Here is an 18,278-nt window from a genome sequence, read left to right as displayed (position 1 = left end):
GCTACTTTTTTTTTTTTTTACATATTTGCATTTGTATGAGATATATATTTTTGGTAAAATTGTGAAATATTTCTTAATAACAAATAATGTTAAGTTTTGCTTATTGTGTTAATTTTTTGTGATGTTATTTGTATGCTTTTTGCCTTTATTTATATTTCCAATTTTTTCATATTTTTTTTTTAATAATGTGCAATTTCTTCAGATGCCACAAATGATAAAATTAGCTATGATTGTGATGTGTCTTCCATATTAAAATGTAAATTAAGATTAAATGAAACATTTCTGCAAATTTTTCGAATTTTGGATAATTTTTTTTTACCCCTCAGCCTCCTTAAAAAGGTGTTTTGGTATATCATTAAAACACTAATACAAAGATAAAGGCTAGTTCATAATGCATCAATGAAATATGTGCTTCCAAATGTTACCTACATTTAATAGTACATGTTAATGTAGTCGATTGAATTTTATTGATTCATTAAATCAACATTCAGGCATACAGTGAGTGCTTTTATTTTTTTTTCAAAAAAACCTTTGATGCAAACAAACTCCATTGCTATTACTAAAGAAACATTCCGAGTCTGAGCGGCATTGAGCTTCGTCATTATAGTAGTTCAAACACGTGATGCAATTATCTGCATCATCTCCTGTCTGAAAACTGCACACCCCTTGTATGATTTGCATGTACACTGAAACCAAGACCAAGATAAAGCATGTAATAATGCATAGATGCTTTATGATATTAAAAAATGTTAAAAGAAACAATTAAAGACTGAAACGAACGCAGAAGGAACTACCTCATTGTGCCTTTAAACTTTATATCAATTGGCGATGTTTAAATTGTGGCATATATTTACCACAGTGTGGGTTTACTAAAATTTTGAAAAGTAGACACATGCTTACATTCTGCTTTATTTGACTAGACAAGAAGTACTTAAACTGCATTAACAGATCAAACACATGATTTCTTTGCTTAAAAGTACCATAACCATTTTTTCAAAAATGTTCATAATCTAACTCCATAATATAACCGGTCTTCATAGCTCGTTCAAATACCTTCGTTTTCCTTTTCATATTTTGCCCTTTCTGATGCGACCAAGTCTTCACATTTGTCAGCACAGGACTCCTCTGGAGTTTGAGTTGTTGTCTCGCAGTGACAATTTCTAACATCCCTACGGACAGACAATGCCGCCACCGCGACAGTCGCTGTAATACATAAGCTTTATTTTTTTCTTTTCAGATAACACAAATACAGTATTTGTCAATATATTTCTAATCACAGTGATCCAGCCCTACCTGCAAGCGCCACGACGCCGATGGAGCCCGCTGCTACTAGAGTCCCGGATGTAAGGCTCGATTGCGCCTCGTAGAGGGGCGCTATCTGCCCATAGCAAACACCAAACAACAACACTCCAATAAAGAGTCCCCGTTTATTGGTCAGCGTCTACATGTATGTTTGAAAAAAATTACTTGAAACTCAAAGGAAAGCAAAACAATGTTTTATCCAATTATTGCGGATAAAATTGGACCAAATGACCAATGCTTTTCAAGACAATTATGATTGAAAATTAAGCATACTGCAAGATAAAAAAATGAAAATTTTAAAATAAACGTATATGTGAATGATGTTCTTAAAAGTTTATTTTATCTTTGCAACTCATATCTTGATATCAATTTATTGACGATTTAAGTCTTAAAAAATTACATTTGGTTAAAATTAAAAATCTTAAGTGTTGTTATTGCCGTGCCTGATAGTTATCTTTGTTTAAAGATGGCATTTTTGAATCCGCTTGAGTTGTAGTTTCGCAAAAAACAAAACAAAACAAAAACATGAAAAAAGAACCAAAAAAAAAAACATATATGTCAAATGATAGACAACTGTCTAGAGAGTATATAATTATTTTTGTTTTAAGAGTGTCTCGCCTGACAGGTGGGATATTTACCTATAAATATTATCATTCATTAGGATGATAGTAAGGGTGCAAAATTGTCACTCTGGCACTAATATTATTATCTAGTACAGAATTCATTGCGTAAAATATTCTCTTTTACACTCCAAAATGAAAATAACCAAATCTTGGCCTATGTATTTTTTTTATTTCGTTATACAACTTTTCTTTGAAGAAATGCTTTATTTTATCAGTCAGTATTGTATATATGTAGATTGTTTTTATAACTGATATATTTATTGAAATCATAGCACATTGTCTTTTTAGGCCCTCCGATGAATGAATAATTGAAGATAGTAAACGCCAAAGTATGAATTCTATAACCTTCAACAAAAACAGACCTGAAAGGCGGCAAAGCAAACCGGTTCCCACACAACGGGATACTTAGTTCGAGTCACACCTGAGTAAATGAATAACAATCAATGTTGTAAACAGCACCAGTCATAAATTTACCTGCATGCCCCTGTAGTCCACTGTAAGACGTCTGCATCGATGACTGGGGTATCTTGACTGTACAGCTTAATGTGATAGAGGGACCGTGACGTCTCTCCAATCAGATTTATGGGTTTCTAAGTCATTAACCTTTTACTAATTGATCTCGTGACCCTGTAACCTGACACCTTTATATGGGACGCGTTGTAATCCGTGCATAACCAAGTCACGTTTTATACAAAAACAAATCATTAAAAGGGGTCGTAATATTGAATATAGTATTCTTATCTATAAAATAATTGTTTGAATCTGAAATTGTTACACATACGGCTATTTAATGGCGATTTCTCAATGCAATATTAAAATGGGGCATATTGATTAACTTTAAATAGAGATACATCCGAAAATAAACAGTGCAATCCTCTCTATGAAATATGGCTCAATATCAACTGTTTTGAAACATGATTCTGCGATTAAACACCACTTAAACATTAATTCTTAATGAAATCTTCTAAAAATGTTGCAAAGACCCGGGCACTAGTTCTAGCACTTCAGTTTTTAAGGTCGACGCTGATGCCACTCATCAGACCTGATATTTACATTGAGGCTCTGAGTACATACAACACTCGCTGCTTACTCCATGACGTGAACTCCTGACGGGAGAAGTAATATAGGACGCAGATAAAGAGAACTAAGCAATTGGGCTTGTGATTTAAAGATTTTACAATATGAAACAGAATAAGTGGACTGAAGCATTGAATGCTCTTTAAAATAAGTAATCTACAGTGTATGTATATAGCAAAAGTCTGATGGTCACCTCACACAGATCACTCGATACTCTACATGTACCTATTCATGACCTATGTGGAAAACCATCGGTTGCAGTGGGTAAATACAGATCTATTGAAAAGTTGACATAGAGTTTAAGAATGATTTGAATTATTTCTGAATGATCATTAATAAATGAAATGTCTCGATACCCTTCTTTGATTTTATAAATACAGAATAATGTTTCGTTATCATACACTTGACACCCAGTATGTCCAACATAACACAAAAAGATGAACAAGGTTCTTAAATGTTCCTCACTGGTAGGTTAAAGTTTTGTACCACTAAAACATTGTACACAGATGTTTATTGATTATAACACAAGACAAAACCCTGTGTTGAACAGTACCGATCAGACACAACCTAACACCAGAGTAAACCCCAACTAAACCCCGGGTTTAATTTCTGGGTTTACTTTGGGTTTACCTTTTGAAAATGTGGGTCCACTCGGGGTTAACTTTGGGTTTACTCGGGGTTTACTTTGGGTTTACTCGAGAATTGCTTTTGGAGTAAACTATACGCAATGAAGTGTGAAGCAGACCTGTATTTTATCTTATCATCCTACTGCCTGTAATTCCTGCCCCTTGTATATTCCGAATACACATGTAGAGTCTGCTTTCAGGGTATACTTCTGATCGGGGTTTACTCTCTGTGTCCACTCTGGGTTTACTTGGGGTTTACTCTGGGTCCATTCTAGTAAACCCAGAAAGTAAACCCAGGGTTAAGTTGTTGTTACTTTCTGTTAGGTGGGTCTGATCGGTACTGTATGTCCCACAAAAGTGAGAAAGGTGAGAGTAACTAAGGACTGTTAACATTTGACCAAGTCGTTGGTCAATGTGTTAGCTAATTATAAAGTAGCTATTCAAATTGGTTAATTATATGATTTCATCCGTATATTCAATAAAGACCCCAAAACAATCAACCGTGAATAAATCAGTCTGAGATAAGGATGGATCATTGCAATACTTACTAAATAAGAGTTTTATTATTTGTGTTAATGTTAATGCGTTTTCATGTATATAAATTTTGTGAACCAAATCGTAATCAGCCAATTTTTGTTAATATTATCATTGGTCAAAAGAATATCTGAAAGTTTGCACATTTTTGTTTTAAGAAACCAAGATAATTTTCCAACTTCTAGATGCTGAATAACACGGGGACTGTTAACTGGTGCGGTGGCGTTTCTGATATTGCAATGGACTTCCCCCATCTGTGGTTAGAAGGATATATCTGAAAGTTTGTTGTTTTTTTCTGTTTGTACAAACCAAGAGTATTTACAAACGTTTCTGATTGGTTGCAATGGACAGGCCAAGCCCCTCTGTTATGGGAGTTTGTCTCATTAGAATGGTTGCGCTTGCAGGTTATATTTGTTGATGATTTGAGATCATCAATAATAAACAAAGCATCATTCACTGATCAGTTTTTCTTTTATTCTATATACATTGAAAAAGTGTTTCTGTCACAGTGGCTGCCCCGCTGACCGCCATGTCTAACCTCCAGATATCAAAGGATGGCTATTGACAGAAACAATCTCAAGGGGTACCAGAATAGTCATACAAATATATTATTGAAGGAGAAATAGAAAGACTGGAGGAAGAGAGATAACTAAAACTTCTTTCAGTAGCCAATTTTATAAAGAAAGTACCATAAATTACAAACGGATTAAAAAAAGGCGTCAATTTATTGGCTCGATTTAAAGGCAGCATTGTTAAGTAAATTATGAGCCCGAAATATGTAAATGTGTAAAAAAAAAATAAGTTAATGAATAAATGATTGTTAATTTTTGATGTATTGATTGTTAAATATTTAAATGAACGCATAAATTTTAGCACTTAATAACAATAATGATTTGGAAATCGTCTCTGAATGTCAGATTAAATACATTATTATAGTTATTGACAAATTGAGTATGTGATCAATGATTACAAAGCATTGACCTTTTACACATTAGGATATCAACATTTTTTCATCGATGCAACATAAAAACTGTGTAATTAGATACATTAAAAAAACACTGTTACAAGATACATGTTATTCTTTTGAGACAGGTGTTAAATGTTTTGTATATTTTTGTTTGCTATTGTCGCTCTCTGTAGAATTAAACAATATGACAACCGTGATACTGTCATTACAGCAAATAGTGTATACTATGAGCTGCATTTGAAATAATCATAATATTGACACTTTTATATTTTTTATGCAGACGAGCAATCCAGATATGCAGTGATTGTAGCAGAGGGCGATGGACGGGACATCTGTGTCACAAATATTCAATTTAATATTTAATAATATTATATATTAATGATATATAATTAACTATAATTGATATTATCATTATATTAATATTTAATCTGCAGACCAATTACACCTTTGTGTTCGTTGTCGTAGTCGGGTAAACGAAAACAAATCTCTAGACAATTGTTTGATAAATAATGGTCTAACAATAAGTATAAATCAAAGTACTGAGAGTACTGAAAGACGGGGTCTTGAAAGTTTGAATTTGTAATTGTACTTGATTTCTTAGAACATGCTTCAAAAATGATGAGTTTGAATTAGTTGTTTCAATCTATGTTAATTCAGCTGTTTGCAAGTGTCTGATACTTTGTACTTTGCCTAAATTTTACTCAATCCCGGCCTTCATAATTCTAGAAAATTGACACAACGGTATTTTATGTAAAATAAGACCCCAAGGAATTTTTTTTAAATCACTACTAACCGGGAAAATCAAAACAACTATATCAAGGTAGATAATTTAAATCATTAAATTAATTCAATTTTGTGATCCAAGAGAACATCCACAAGTCGGAAGGTGTCCGTTATACAAGGTTTATGAAAACCCCGAAAACTCTCAAACTGCTGAATTAACAAACAAAGTAGACATTTATATACCGATAACAAACACAGGCACCTGACGTTAGAAATATTTCTTTTTATAACAGGATTTTAAGTACTGTAAGAATAAAAAGGTTTGTCACGGTCGCCATTTTGATTTTCTGACACGATTTTCTTGCAGCGAATCATGCATTAAGAGGTAAAAATAAATCCGTTCACCACTTACTACTTTTTGTGTAAACACGAATTACGATACAACCGCTCCGTTCATTAAAAATCATATTCCGAAAATCAGAGACATAAATAACAAAGATTGGCAACTCCGTCATTACCGTGTAAATGTTACGGGACCAACAGGAATCTTGTATGTCATTAAATTTAAATCTGGTATTGAACATGAACCTGTCAATATGTTTAAGCATGTTTTATTTATGAAACATTTACAAAAACTCTTTATTTAGCTTTTAAATTACTTTTTTAAAACTTATTGACTTTTTACAAAGTAATGGTAATGGTAATGCATTACTTTACTCATGTAATGGAAATGTAATGCATTACTTCAAGAAAATGAAGTATTGGTAATGGTAATTTAGTGCCCTAATTCATGAAGAAATGGTAATGCTATGCATTACTTTACAATGTAATTCATTCCACATCTGATTCCAACTAAGCCGGACAACATGAACATTAACATTTAACTTGGTTCTTCAATCGATAAGATTGTACATGTATATATTATTACAATGCATTGTTCAAAATTTAAATTCAGTTTAATTAATTAAAGAGCCATCGAACGAGAAAGCAAATTCAGACTTGTTTTTATTTTCTATGTACAGAATTCCTTCAGAGATGAACAGCAGTCATACCGCAAGTAGACTTGAAGCCAATGAAACACCTCTTTAATATGCAAGACATCTGTGTATAATTCGTCCTGATTTCAACTTCGGCTTGCGCATGAAGTTCGGTAGTATTCAGGTGAAAGATTGTCAAAATAAAACTCACGACTTTTTAAAAATGGCACATTGCGTTGAGGAACTTTACTTTCGATTCAACCGTCAACCTCTTCTATTGATTAATGAGCTTGTACACCAACTGACTCGTCAACGGCGTTGTGCATTCAGTTACGTAACTCTTTTCTGATTTGAACCCGAGCAAGAATAATTTGATCAATAAAACTATTTGTTTATTTTCTAGATAGGATTTGGTTTATACACAGAGGACTTAGAAGATTTAATGCGTGTTTTTATAATACATATTTACTGAAATGCATGAAAACTTTCTGCACTATTTTCTTAAGCGTAGACTCAATTCATGTGTTCTACGCGTGCTTCCGGTTTGAGACTTCGGCTGACAGTAAACAAATAGACGGGGTCACGTGACCCCGTCTAAAAACGACAGTCAGCATTCCATTGTATTTGTTCTATTGGCCATTGAACGAAATGATGACTTCAATTGAGAATGTTGACAATCTAGTTTTATCACTTTATTTGTCAGTAGCTTGTCTCGTTTAAAAAGATGTATTTAGATATTTAGAAAACACGTACCTTTAAAAAAAATTAGAGGTCAGACAGGTGTCATGGAGAAGTGAGCATTCTCTACCGACCGACCACACCCGCCGTGTGCTGTTTGTCGTAATCGGGAACACGGAACAATCCGTAGTGAACTCAGTGGTTAATAATGTACCTGTCACATGACCGGCGTAGAACGGTGATTCGGCAAATTAAGTAAACCAACGTAAAACAAAAATGGAGGAACATATTAATTAAACAACTGTTGTTTTAAGTGTTGCTTAAGATGTAATTATTCAGTAAAAATAATAAAAATTCCAAAATTTCTCCTAAACGCTTCCTCTAGTCTATCAGATTTCACAACATGGTTAAAAATACGATGTCCACGGGGATTTTGTATTGCAACAGATATGAATAACGTTCGTAAATTGTGCGAGGTAATCCGTGTAACTTCCAAATGCAGAATGGCCGTCAACATTCCCCGTTATAAATCTCCGTAAGAAATCATTGTTGGTTCTTGTGAATTTTCCCTAGTGAAAAAAATGATAATGAGTTATCTTGGTTATTTTTCTTTACATACATTTCAAGCGCACTTTTTTCCAGATATGTGTATTTTTCATATTAAAAATCGCCCAAATGTGCTACGTAAATATATTGTAACAGACTACCGGTATATATGTGTATAAGTATTGTGTTAATGCTTTGTTTTATTGTAATCATTTGATATCAAAACGTGGACTTACCACAATGACATTGTCAAAAAGTTTATCACGTATTTGCAATGTCATTGTGGTAAGTCAAAAAGTTTATCACAAATTTGCAATGTCATTGTGGTAAGTCAAAAAGTTTATCACATATTTACAATGTCATTGTGATAAGTCAAAATGTTTATCACATATTTACAATGTCATTGTGGTAAGTCAAAAAGTTTATCACATATTTGCATTGTCATTGTGGTAAGTCAAAAAGTTTATCAAATATTTGCAAACTTTGTTGACACAATACACAATGCCATCTTTATTTCGACCTGAATCTAATTCCAAGGGAAACTTATTAAATTTTTAGCACGAAACTTTTCACCAATCATTGACTGAAATCCAATTAGTCGACTACTTGAAATAAACTATAGTTTTTTGGAGGTAAAATCAGTGTATATAATGTTTTAACTTACTAGTATTCGTTATGTTGATTTAAATTTTAGCTAAACATAAAAGTTCTAAATAACTAACAACCATTAGATAAAACATCAGCCTTATATTGGTGAAAATCCTCTTGTTCAACGGAACACAATGAAATTGTTTTGTGTACTAGAAAACAGTGCTTTATTTTCTCAATACAGTTGCCTCTAATAAACTGTTTTTGGAGCAATAAGTCTATAAGTGTTTAAGATCTTATCTAGTTTGAATATATATTTTTTACTAATTTAAAGAAGTGCATGCATAAAGGTTTAAAATGACGGATCTAAGATTATTTTGATATTTGGATTATATCTTAACCATCAAATACATGTAAGTTCTTGACAAGAGAAATGACCCAAGCATAAAAAGAACGATCGCAAACTATTTCTTTTTATTATTATTTGAATTGAAAAAAAAAGATATATTTTTTTCGCATTACAAAAACTTGTCTCCAATACATGTTTGTTTATTACACAGTGAGTGACTCGTTACGTGACTCGAAAAAAGAAACTACAATCTATTGAGGTACTTTCTTTAACATATTGGTGAACATCCTCGTGTTTGGCAGGACACAATGAAATTGTTTGGTAACTTAAAACAGGGCTTCCTTTTCTCAGCACGGCTACTTCCGATTATTGTCTCTGATAAACTGTTTTGGAAAAAAAGAAAATACAATGCTTTTTAATTATTTTTTCACATTGTTTTGAATATTTGTTAGAATTATGTTTCCATAATCGGTCATTTTCAACTACACTCTCAGCCGTTGCAAGATTTTGCTGCGTAAAGACTTATGTTAAACAAGGTTTTACCCTCTCCTTTAGAAACATATTAAATGGGAATACAATTTTAATAATTTGCAAAGAATTTCAAAAAAAAAAATGTTTCATTATCTACACACTGAGCCATTAATTATGAAAAAAGATCCATAAAAAACAATGACGTTAATGTTAAAACACAATCATTTATTATCTCAGAAAAGACGTTTCCTTAACCCTAAGTTCTCCTCTGTTTAGTTGTAGTTGTATCTTACTTCATATTACACTTATACTACGCACAGAATTAAAGCCATTGACATCGATGTCACGGACGTTAACTGTGTTGGATTTGATTAATGTTGGCGACATACATCGCTTGATCTTACATTCACGATAAGTCTGATGATCCATTTTTCTGATTGAAAAAAATCTGTGTATGGAATACTTACTGTATATTACATATCAGCATCAATCTATCAATGCCCCCCCCCCCCCCCCGTGGTACGTGTGTTGTTAATATACCTTTAAATCCCATTCATCATATACTCTTTTAAAGGGTTTAAATCTTATACAAAACAATAACCGGTCGCACTGAATAAAATGGCTTGCAAGATTTGTATGAGGCATTTAGAAGAAAATTATGTTCTCGGCTTCACTTAGTAACAACACGTAATAATGTCATACTTTTAAGACAGTTATATATTTCAGTTCTTGATATCAAGCGATGAAAATGATTTTAGGAATGCTATATGAAAGGTAAGCTGTGTACAATTTCTCATCTTTATATAAATCGGCCTATGATATTTCAGGTAGTAGTCTAAGCATTGACAGAGAGTGTTTTGACTTTCTAAATTGTAACTGTCTACAATAGTATGTTTTGTGGTGTAGTGTTTCACTGTATGTAAAGTTGAACTCTATGAAATGAAAGAAATCTAATGATAAAAACAGTTAATGATTAAAACTTTACAATAATAAGTGAGAACTGTAGTGATTTACCATATGTAGACATGTCCCTTCGTTTCGGTTTTGTTTTTTGTTTGCGATATTCAACGCTTGATTTTTTTCAAATTGCGATAAGTTTAAGGACCCATCTCAATGCAGAACATCTGCTGATAAATAGATATCTGTGTGTGTGTGTGTGGAGGGGGGGGGGGGGGGGTAATTGTTGTCATATTACATATCAGCATCAATCTATCAATGCCCCCCCCCCCCCCCCCGTGGTACGTGTATTGTTAAAATAACTTTAAATCCCATTCATCATATACTCTTTTAAAGGGTTTAAATCTTATACAAAACAATAACCGGTCGCGCTGAATAAAATGGCTTGCAAGATATGTATGAGGCATATAGAAGAACATTATGTGCTCGGCTTCACCTAGTAACAACACGTGATGTGTCATACTTTTAAGACAGTTATATATTTCAGTACTTGATATCAAGCGATGAAAATGATTTTAGGAATGCTATTAAAAAAGTCAGCCGTGTACAATTTCTCATTTAAATATAAATTGGCCTATGATATTTCAGATAGTAGTATAAGCATTGACAGAGAGTGTTTTTGACTTTCTCAGCTGAAACTGTCTTCAACAGTACGTTCGGTGGTGCAGTGTTTCACTGTATGTAAAGTTAAACTCTATGGAATAAAACAAATCAAATCATAAAAGCAGTTAATGATTAAAACAAAGTTTACAATAATTAGTGAGAACTGTAGTGTTTTATCATATGTAAACATGTACCCTACGTTAAGGTTTTTGTTTTTTGTTTGCGATATTCAACGCTTGTTTTTGTTTCAAATTCGCGATAAGTCTAAGGACCCATCTCAATGCAGAACATCTAGATCTGCTGATAAATAGATATCTGTGTGTTGGGGCTAATTGTTGTCATATTACATATCAGCTTCAATCTATCAATGGCCGTGGTACGTGTATTGTTGAATCACCTTTAAATCACCAGTCATTATATATATACTCTTTTATACTGTTTAAATCCCTACAAAACAATGAAGGTTCGCCCTGATTAAAACGGCTCGCAATATATGTATGAGGTATATTGAAGACAATAACATTATGTTCTCGGCTGTGTTAAGTAACAACATCTTCTATAGTCATACCTTTTAAGACAGTTATATATATTATAGTACCTGATATCAAGCGATAGGAATTATTTTAAGAACGCTGTTCTAAAGGTAAGACATGTACGGTTTTTCTTATTTTGTAAAAAAAAAAGTTGTCTATAATACTATAGATAAAAATCTAGGCATTCACTGAGAGTGTATATTTCCTACTCAGTTGAAACAGTCTATAACAATTCAGTCCGTACTGTAGAAAAGTGATTTCTTATATGAAAACATGTTCCCTGTGTCTACAACAATTCAGTACGTACGGTAGAGTAGTGTTTCCCTATATGTAAACATGTTGCCTATGTCTACAACAATTCAGTACGCACTGTAGAATAGTGTTTCCCTATATGTAAACATGTTGCCTATGTCTACAACAATTCAGTACGTACGGTAGAGTAGTGTTTCCCTATATGTAAACATGTTCCCTATGTCTACAACAATTCAGTACGCACTGTAAAATAGTGATACCCTATATGTAAACATGTTCCCTATGTCTACAACAATTCAGTACGTACTGTAGAGTAGTGTTTTCCTATATGTAAACATGTTACCTATGTCTACAACAATTAAATAATTACTGTAGAGTAGTGTTTCCCTATATGTAAACATGTTGCCTATGGAATTAAACATCTTACATCTTACATGATGAAATCAGTTAAAGTTTAAAAGAAAATTACGACTGTCTTGTTGGTGACAAAATTAGTTCTTGGTATGTTGTACGAGAAATTTTTATCAATTATACAACTGCTTTTATCATTTATTTTTTTAAATCTCTTACTCTTCATTTAAATGCATAGCAAATAAAAAGTCCCGGTTACCGGTAATGTACAACCCCTACAAGCTTATCTTTTAAAAAGATTGGTGAGCTAGCGCTGTAGCCATTATAAAACACAGAAGCAGATCTAAAACATTGGTTTAAATTTCTGAATCAATTAATTAACAATAGGAAAGAACAGCGATGAACTGGAATTGTATTGGAGTGGGTGTCAATTTAGAATTGTGAATCTAGAGTGGGCTTCACATCGGCAATGGCATAGCTCATTGACTGTGCCTTAATCATTATATATCTACTGTAATTTCATTTCCAACGTTAAAATTTTCAAGAACCACTGGTACTGATTTGTAGCAATCGTATCTTCTCGGGCCTTTCCAGCAAGCTCGGAAAACATATCCGAAGCGAAGTTGTTTTCCGAGCTTGAAGGCTAGCCATTTATTATAATATTGAAAATAACTTTGCACTATAACACCTAAGCTACTGTTACTTTTTGACATTTACAATAAAACACAAAACTTCATGTGAAGATGATACAACGAAATTCATGTGGTACAGTTAATCTACAGTAGTAAAGTATTCCCAGAATCCCCTATTATGGAGTCGAGCATGCGTATTCCAATGAAAAAGACTAACGTAGGTGCTAGCGCTCGAGAGCGCTAGCAATTCGCAGGTAATGCACAGCCCTTAATGGCCGGAACTGTACAGTCCCTATTGACCGATAATATACAACCCTTACTGACCGGTAATGTACAGTCCTTACTGGCCGGTAATGTACAGTCTCTATTGGCCGGTAATGTACAGTCCCTATTTACCGGTAATGTACAGTCTCTATTGGCCGGTAATGTACAGTCTCTATTGGCCGGTAATGTATAGTCTCTATTGACTGGTAATGTATAGTCCCTTTTGGCCAGTAATAATACTGGAAATAGTTAATCCACGCTCATCTTCGCTGCACTCGTTTGGGCAAAGAACAAATTGCGATGCATTGAAGTTATCATTGTTAAATGTCAATTAATGATAATAAAAACAAAGCACGTTGAATACTTTAAATTTTTGCGAAAACTAATAAGATAAAGTCAATGACGTGTGTTTTTTAAACATTGAAATATCTAAATAGTGTAATATAATCCTTTATTAATTGGTTTAAAACCCAAGCTCGTCGTCACTATATCGCAAAATCGGTTCAATAAAACAGCTTGTTACAAAGACAGCTCCGCGGATCTTGCTCCTATCACACAATCGTTCGTGTAGGTCAGTCATTGTTAATTGTCATTGTCAGAGAGATCGTAGACTTAGATTTGTTTGATTCTACTCATTACAAACATTGATGTTAAAAGTCCTCTGTATTGTGACTCAATAACTAAATGTACGGGTTATAAAGTTCTACCAACATCCACACGTGACGATTCTTATGATAGTATTTGTATTCTAAAGAAGAACAATGGCGGCTTGGGACTCCCGTCGTTGTTCTCTGTCTATTCTATATTTGGATCATTAACCCAAACGTCATGCACGTGACCTGGTTCTGGACCATTGATTATTGTTAACTTATTGGATAATGCTAGGTTAATGAAATGAAGCAGAAATATCGTAAAACTGTTCACAAGCAATGAAGAGACAAACTAATTTTAGTAAGTTATAATTAAGCCTCAGACTACCAATTCTGTCAAATATTTTACTGACGCGCCTCTGTCGGATAATACAATATATTTACATATTCCAGCGTTTTTGCCTGTGATAACACTACGTATCGATGTTGTTCTATATTACCCATAATACAAATGACGCCAAAATGAGGCGCCAGCGGGGTTTGCTTATTTTTTATTTAAGCATTTAATCGTACGATGGCTAAAAATTATATAAATATAAGTAATAAGGAATCATTCTTTGGATATTATGAGGTGATAATTTCGGTCGGGGCGTGATCAAATCTATCATAAAGCCCTTCGGGCTTTATTGGATTTGATCACGCCCCGACCAAAATTATCACCTCATAATACTCAAAAAATGATTCCTTATTCCTTATATCTATATTTGGCCTAAAACCATTACATAAATATTTACATTTTCCTGTGTCTTTGCCTGTGATAACACTACGTATCGATTTTGTACTATATAACTCATAAAGCCAAATTGAGGCGCCAGCGGGGTTTGCTTATTTTTTATTTAAGCATTTAATCGTACGATGGCTAAAAATTATATAAATATAAGTAATAAGGAATCATTCTTTGGATATTATGAGGTGATAATTTCGGTCGGGGCGTGATCAAATCTATCATAAAGCCCTTCGGGCTTTATTGGATTTGATCACGCCCCGACCAAAATTATCACCTCATAATACTCAAAAAATGATTCCTTATTCCTTATATCTATATTTGGCCTATAACCATTACATAAATATTTACATTTTCCTGTGTCTTTGCCTGTGATAACACTACGTATCGATTTTGTACTATATAACTCATAAAGCCAAATTGAGGCGCCAGCGGGGTTTGGTTATTTATTTTTAAATATTTAATCGTAAGACGGTTTAAAATTATATAAAATATAAGTAATAAGGAATCATTCTTTGAACATTATGAGGTGATAATTTCGGTCGGGGCGTGATCAAATCTATCATAAAGCCCTTCGGGCTTTATTGGATTTGATCACGCCCCGACCAAAATTATCACCTCATAATACTCAAAGAATGATTCCTTATTCCTTATATAGTTTCGTTATACACACAAAAAACCTGGTTATTTAGCTTACTCAGATTTTTAAACCTATGTTTAACGTTTGTTTTCTTTTTTTTAACTTAGCCAATATTAATCATTAAAATTTAAATTTGTTCATGAATTAAACTGAAAAATTAATAAAGATGTTAGTAGGTAAGGATGTCCTAATTTAAGGTCGAGCTACATCTTACTATTGTGTCCTAACTTGACCTGGATGCTCCAAACGTTTTTTTTAAGAAATATTTTAGGAACACACTTACGAACGTTTTGTGAACATGCCTGCTGAAACTTATCTGAAAACATCCTTATGTAGCATAGATTCCAGTTTATTTAAATCATGACACAAGGGGAGAATTGGGACACAAAAAGGGGGTGGGGTGAATTCTAAGTTTCGGTTTTTGTTCAAATATTTTAGGAAATCCATTAGCGGGTTATGTTATTTTTTCTGCAACGATTGCTTCCTTCATAAAGCTCCTAATGAATCACAAAACAAAGCAATTCATTGTCTTTAATTAACAACGCCCAGTCCAAATTCGGAAGCGGCTAATTTAAAGTGTTTACCTACCTACCTACGTTTACCTACGTTCATTATGAACGCAGGAGCTGCTGCTCCTCTATGTTCATCTCGGTAGTCTCATGATCATCGGACTGTGTGATATCCTGGTCATTTCCTTTAAATGTTCCATAATCAACAGTGTAATCATATTACATTGGATGGTTTTTCCAATATCTATCTAGTCTGTTTTCGAATGTCTTGACTTTGGTGGCAGATACAACATGCTCAGGAAGGCGACCTGGACTTCCATTTAAACAATTGATGCACATTCTCCTGTTGTTTTGTGTTGCATGTGATCAGAAATTAATCAAAGGCCGTGAATTTGTGGACTCGAAAGTATTTCTGCAAAGTCTCAAAGAATGAACAGAGATAAGATATAAACAAAAATTAAAAATAAAACGATCTGAAAATGAAGAGTTATCTTTCTCGGACTTCTTAGGTTTTTGATAAAAATGTTAACAGAAACTTCTGAGTACAAATATCGTGACGTCGATTTTCCATTAGTAGGGACAATAGTTTAATTCTAATTCCGCAGCTTGTTAATTCTTGTAAGGTAGTCCTATAGCTGGCATTAAACGGGCTCAATAATGGGAAACCCAGTTTTAGATTATAGATATACATTCTAACAATACATATATATAAGAAAAAGTATATGTTTACTTGCTAGTTGTTCAGGCACGTAGCATCGGGGGGGTGGGGGGGGGGGGGGGCTTCCCTCCTTTTTTGGTGCAGCAAAGAATTTTCTTAATGTGATAGTATCAAACATATTTCTATATGTATTTATTCATTTTATCTATTTTATTATCCGTTTTTGTTAAACACAGTCTTAAATTTTAAATAACCGCCAGTTACACTGCGCAACTGGATTGAGTTGGCTGAGTAAAGTCTTTCGTTTTTCATTGGTTCTGTAATTTCATTGGTCTTTCTTATTTTCATTATCCAATAAATTTAATTCTCTATTTGATATAAGTAACCGTTTAAACTAAGTAAAATTAGGCAGTATTTCATTTTCAACATCATCGGTCAATCCAGCGTATATCTGCTGCATCTTGTGGTATGTTAATATTATATTTACTTATGTATTTCTTTACTACCATGTTAGTGATTTGGGCATTTTATTTTAATTGCAAAGTTTATACTTAAGCGTAATTTTGCAGTTAAACTGGTCATAGTAATTTCTAAATTTTGTTTGTTTGTTCAAATGTTAAATTGTTACAAAACATGTTTTTATATTATAAATGAATACTGGAGTAACGGTAGCTTATTCTCAAAGATTTCAGAAACTAAACATATTAAATGTACATGTAAAACTCTATTTTATGTCTAATGTATTATTTCTTTGTTTATATGTCAATGCTTCATTCATCTACTTAATAAATCGACTGAAATCACCAACTGCCTCCTTTCTGCTAGGTTACATCAAATTTACATACAAAAAATTGAATTAGGATTGAGTTGCCCCCTACCCCCCCCCCCCCCCCCCACTTTTATGGGATCATGTAAAAATGTGAATTGAAAGTAAGGAAAAAATCGTGAAACTGAAGTTAAAGGTATACTACCACTAAATTTAAAGTATACTACTTCGTTAAAAGTTTACCCCCACCCCCCTCCTCCCCCCCCCCCCCCCCCCCACCACGGTTTAGGATTTTCAGGATTTTGGAATGTAACCTTTTTATTATTTTTTCCTTTTTTCCTTTTTTTTTTTTTTTGCTTGTCAAGAATTTTTGGATGAGGCTGCTACCCCCCTCCCCGCTTTCAAAAACGATGCCACGTGCCTATTTTTGGTTATAACCTCTCAGAAATTGGGTATTTATATATCCTCTATGAACTATTTGGAAAATAATGAAATTTGCAAAATCTCTGGATTTTTTTCTAAAATTAATCCTGAATTGTTGGTCAATTAAAAAAAAAAGCATGTATAAAATCGAGTATTAACATTTGTTTAAACCGTATCACATCAATATTGTTGCGCAAATTGTAACTTTTTGTTTTTGTTATAATTATCTCTGTGTTGTGTGAGGTTGATACTCTGAGTTATCTCCCTTCTAACACAGATTGAAGTGTATATAAAGACCTTTTCGTGAATAATTTACAACAAGAATATACAAAGAAATGATGATCGGATACATCAAGGAACTCTAGGATATATTACTTAGCATTGTTTCTGAAAGTGGAGGGGGCATGTGCAGATCCAACAAATATCCCCGGGAGGGGGGGGGGGGGGGGTCCGACGGATATTTGAGTTAGCCGGGGGGGGGGGGGGGGGGGGGGGGTTGAGACATATTTCTGGCAATTTCTTTTGGTAATTTAAAGAAATTTGAATTTTGCAAGGGTTGAAGGGGGGTCCGTACCCCTGACCCCCTCTAGATTAGCGCATGGGGGAGGGGCACACTTAACCATAATTTTAGAAAAATCAACTATCATATATTTTTCCATGGTGGCTTACTATAGGAAGTGAAGGACATGTCTTAGTAGGCGCTGGCACGATAAAGGTCCTCCAAAACTCAAAGTCAGGAACTGACCTAGATCTTTAAATGATGGCGTGGTTGAAGTACATCGATCATAATTTCAAAAATATCAATGAATATATGCACTTTATTCTACATAAGATGCAATGCAAGAAATAACGTAT

The 18,278-nt window shown here is 33.6% G+C and overlaps 2 protein-coding genes across 4 annotated transcripts in view; one reads left to right on the top strand and one right to left on the bottom strand.

Moving 5' to 3' along the window:
• LOC128171377 (uncharacterized) overlaps positions 1–18,278 on the top strand; it is a 253,998-nt gene that overhangs the window by 104,928 nt on the left and 130,792 nt on the right. Inside the window, exon 1 of one of the 3 annotated variants that reach the window (XM_052837164.1) lies at positions 11,483–11,664. The exons of the other annotated variants lie outside the window; for them this stretch is intronic. The gene's annotated coding sequence lies outside the window, so the exon portion shown is untranslated. Of the gene's footprint in view, positions 1–11,482; positions 11,665–18,278 lie in introns of those variants that run through there. 3 annotated transcript variants of the gene reach the window in all.
• LOC128171417 (uncharacterized) lies at positions 432–3,029 on the bottom strand. Its single transcript, XM_052837213.1, has 4 exons — positions 2,400–3,029; positions 1,294–1,441; positions 1,054–1,203; positions 432–686 (listed from the first exon to the last, which is right to left on the bottom strand). Exons 1-4 carry the CDS (start codon positions 2,403–2,405, stop codon positions 520–522), a joined length of 471 nt encoding a protein of 156 aa, XP_052693173.1. The 5' UTR covers positions 2,406–3,029; the 3' UTR covers positions 432–519.

Source organism: Crassostrea angulata, chromosome 2 (assembly GCF_025612915.1).
Source record: "Crassostrea angulata isolate pt1a10 chromosome 2, ASM2561291v2, whole genome shotgun sequence".
Lineage (NCBI taxonomy): Eukaryota > Metazoa > Mollusca > Bivalvia > Ostreida > Ostreidae > Magallana > Magallana angulata.
Note: the sequence above shows the minus strand (reverse complement) of the source record. Positions and strands in the feature narration are given on the sequence as shown.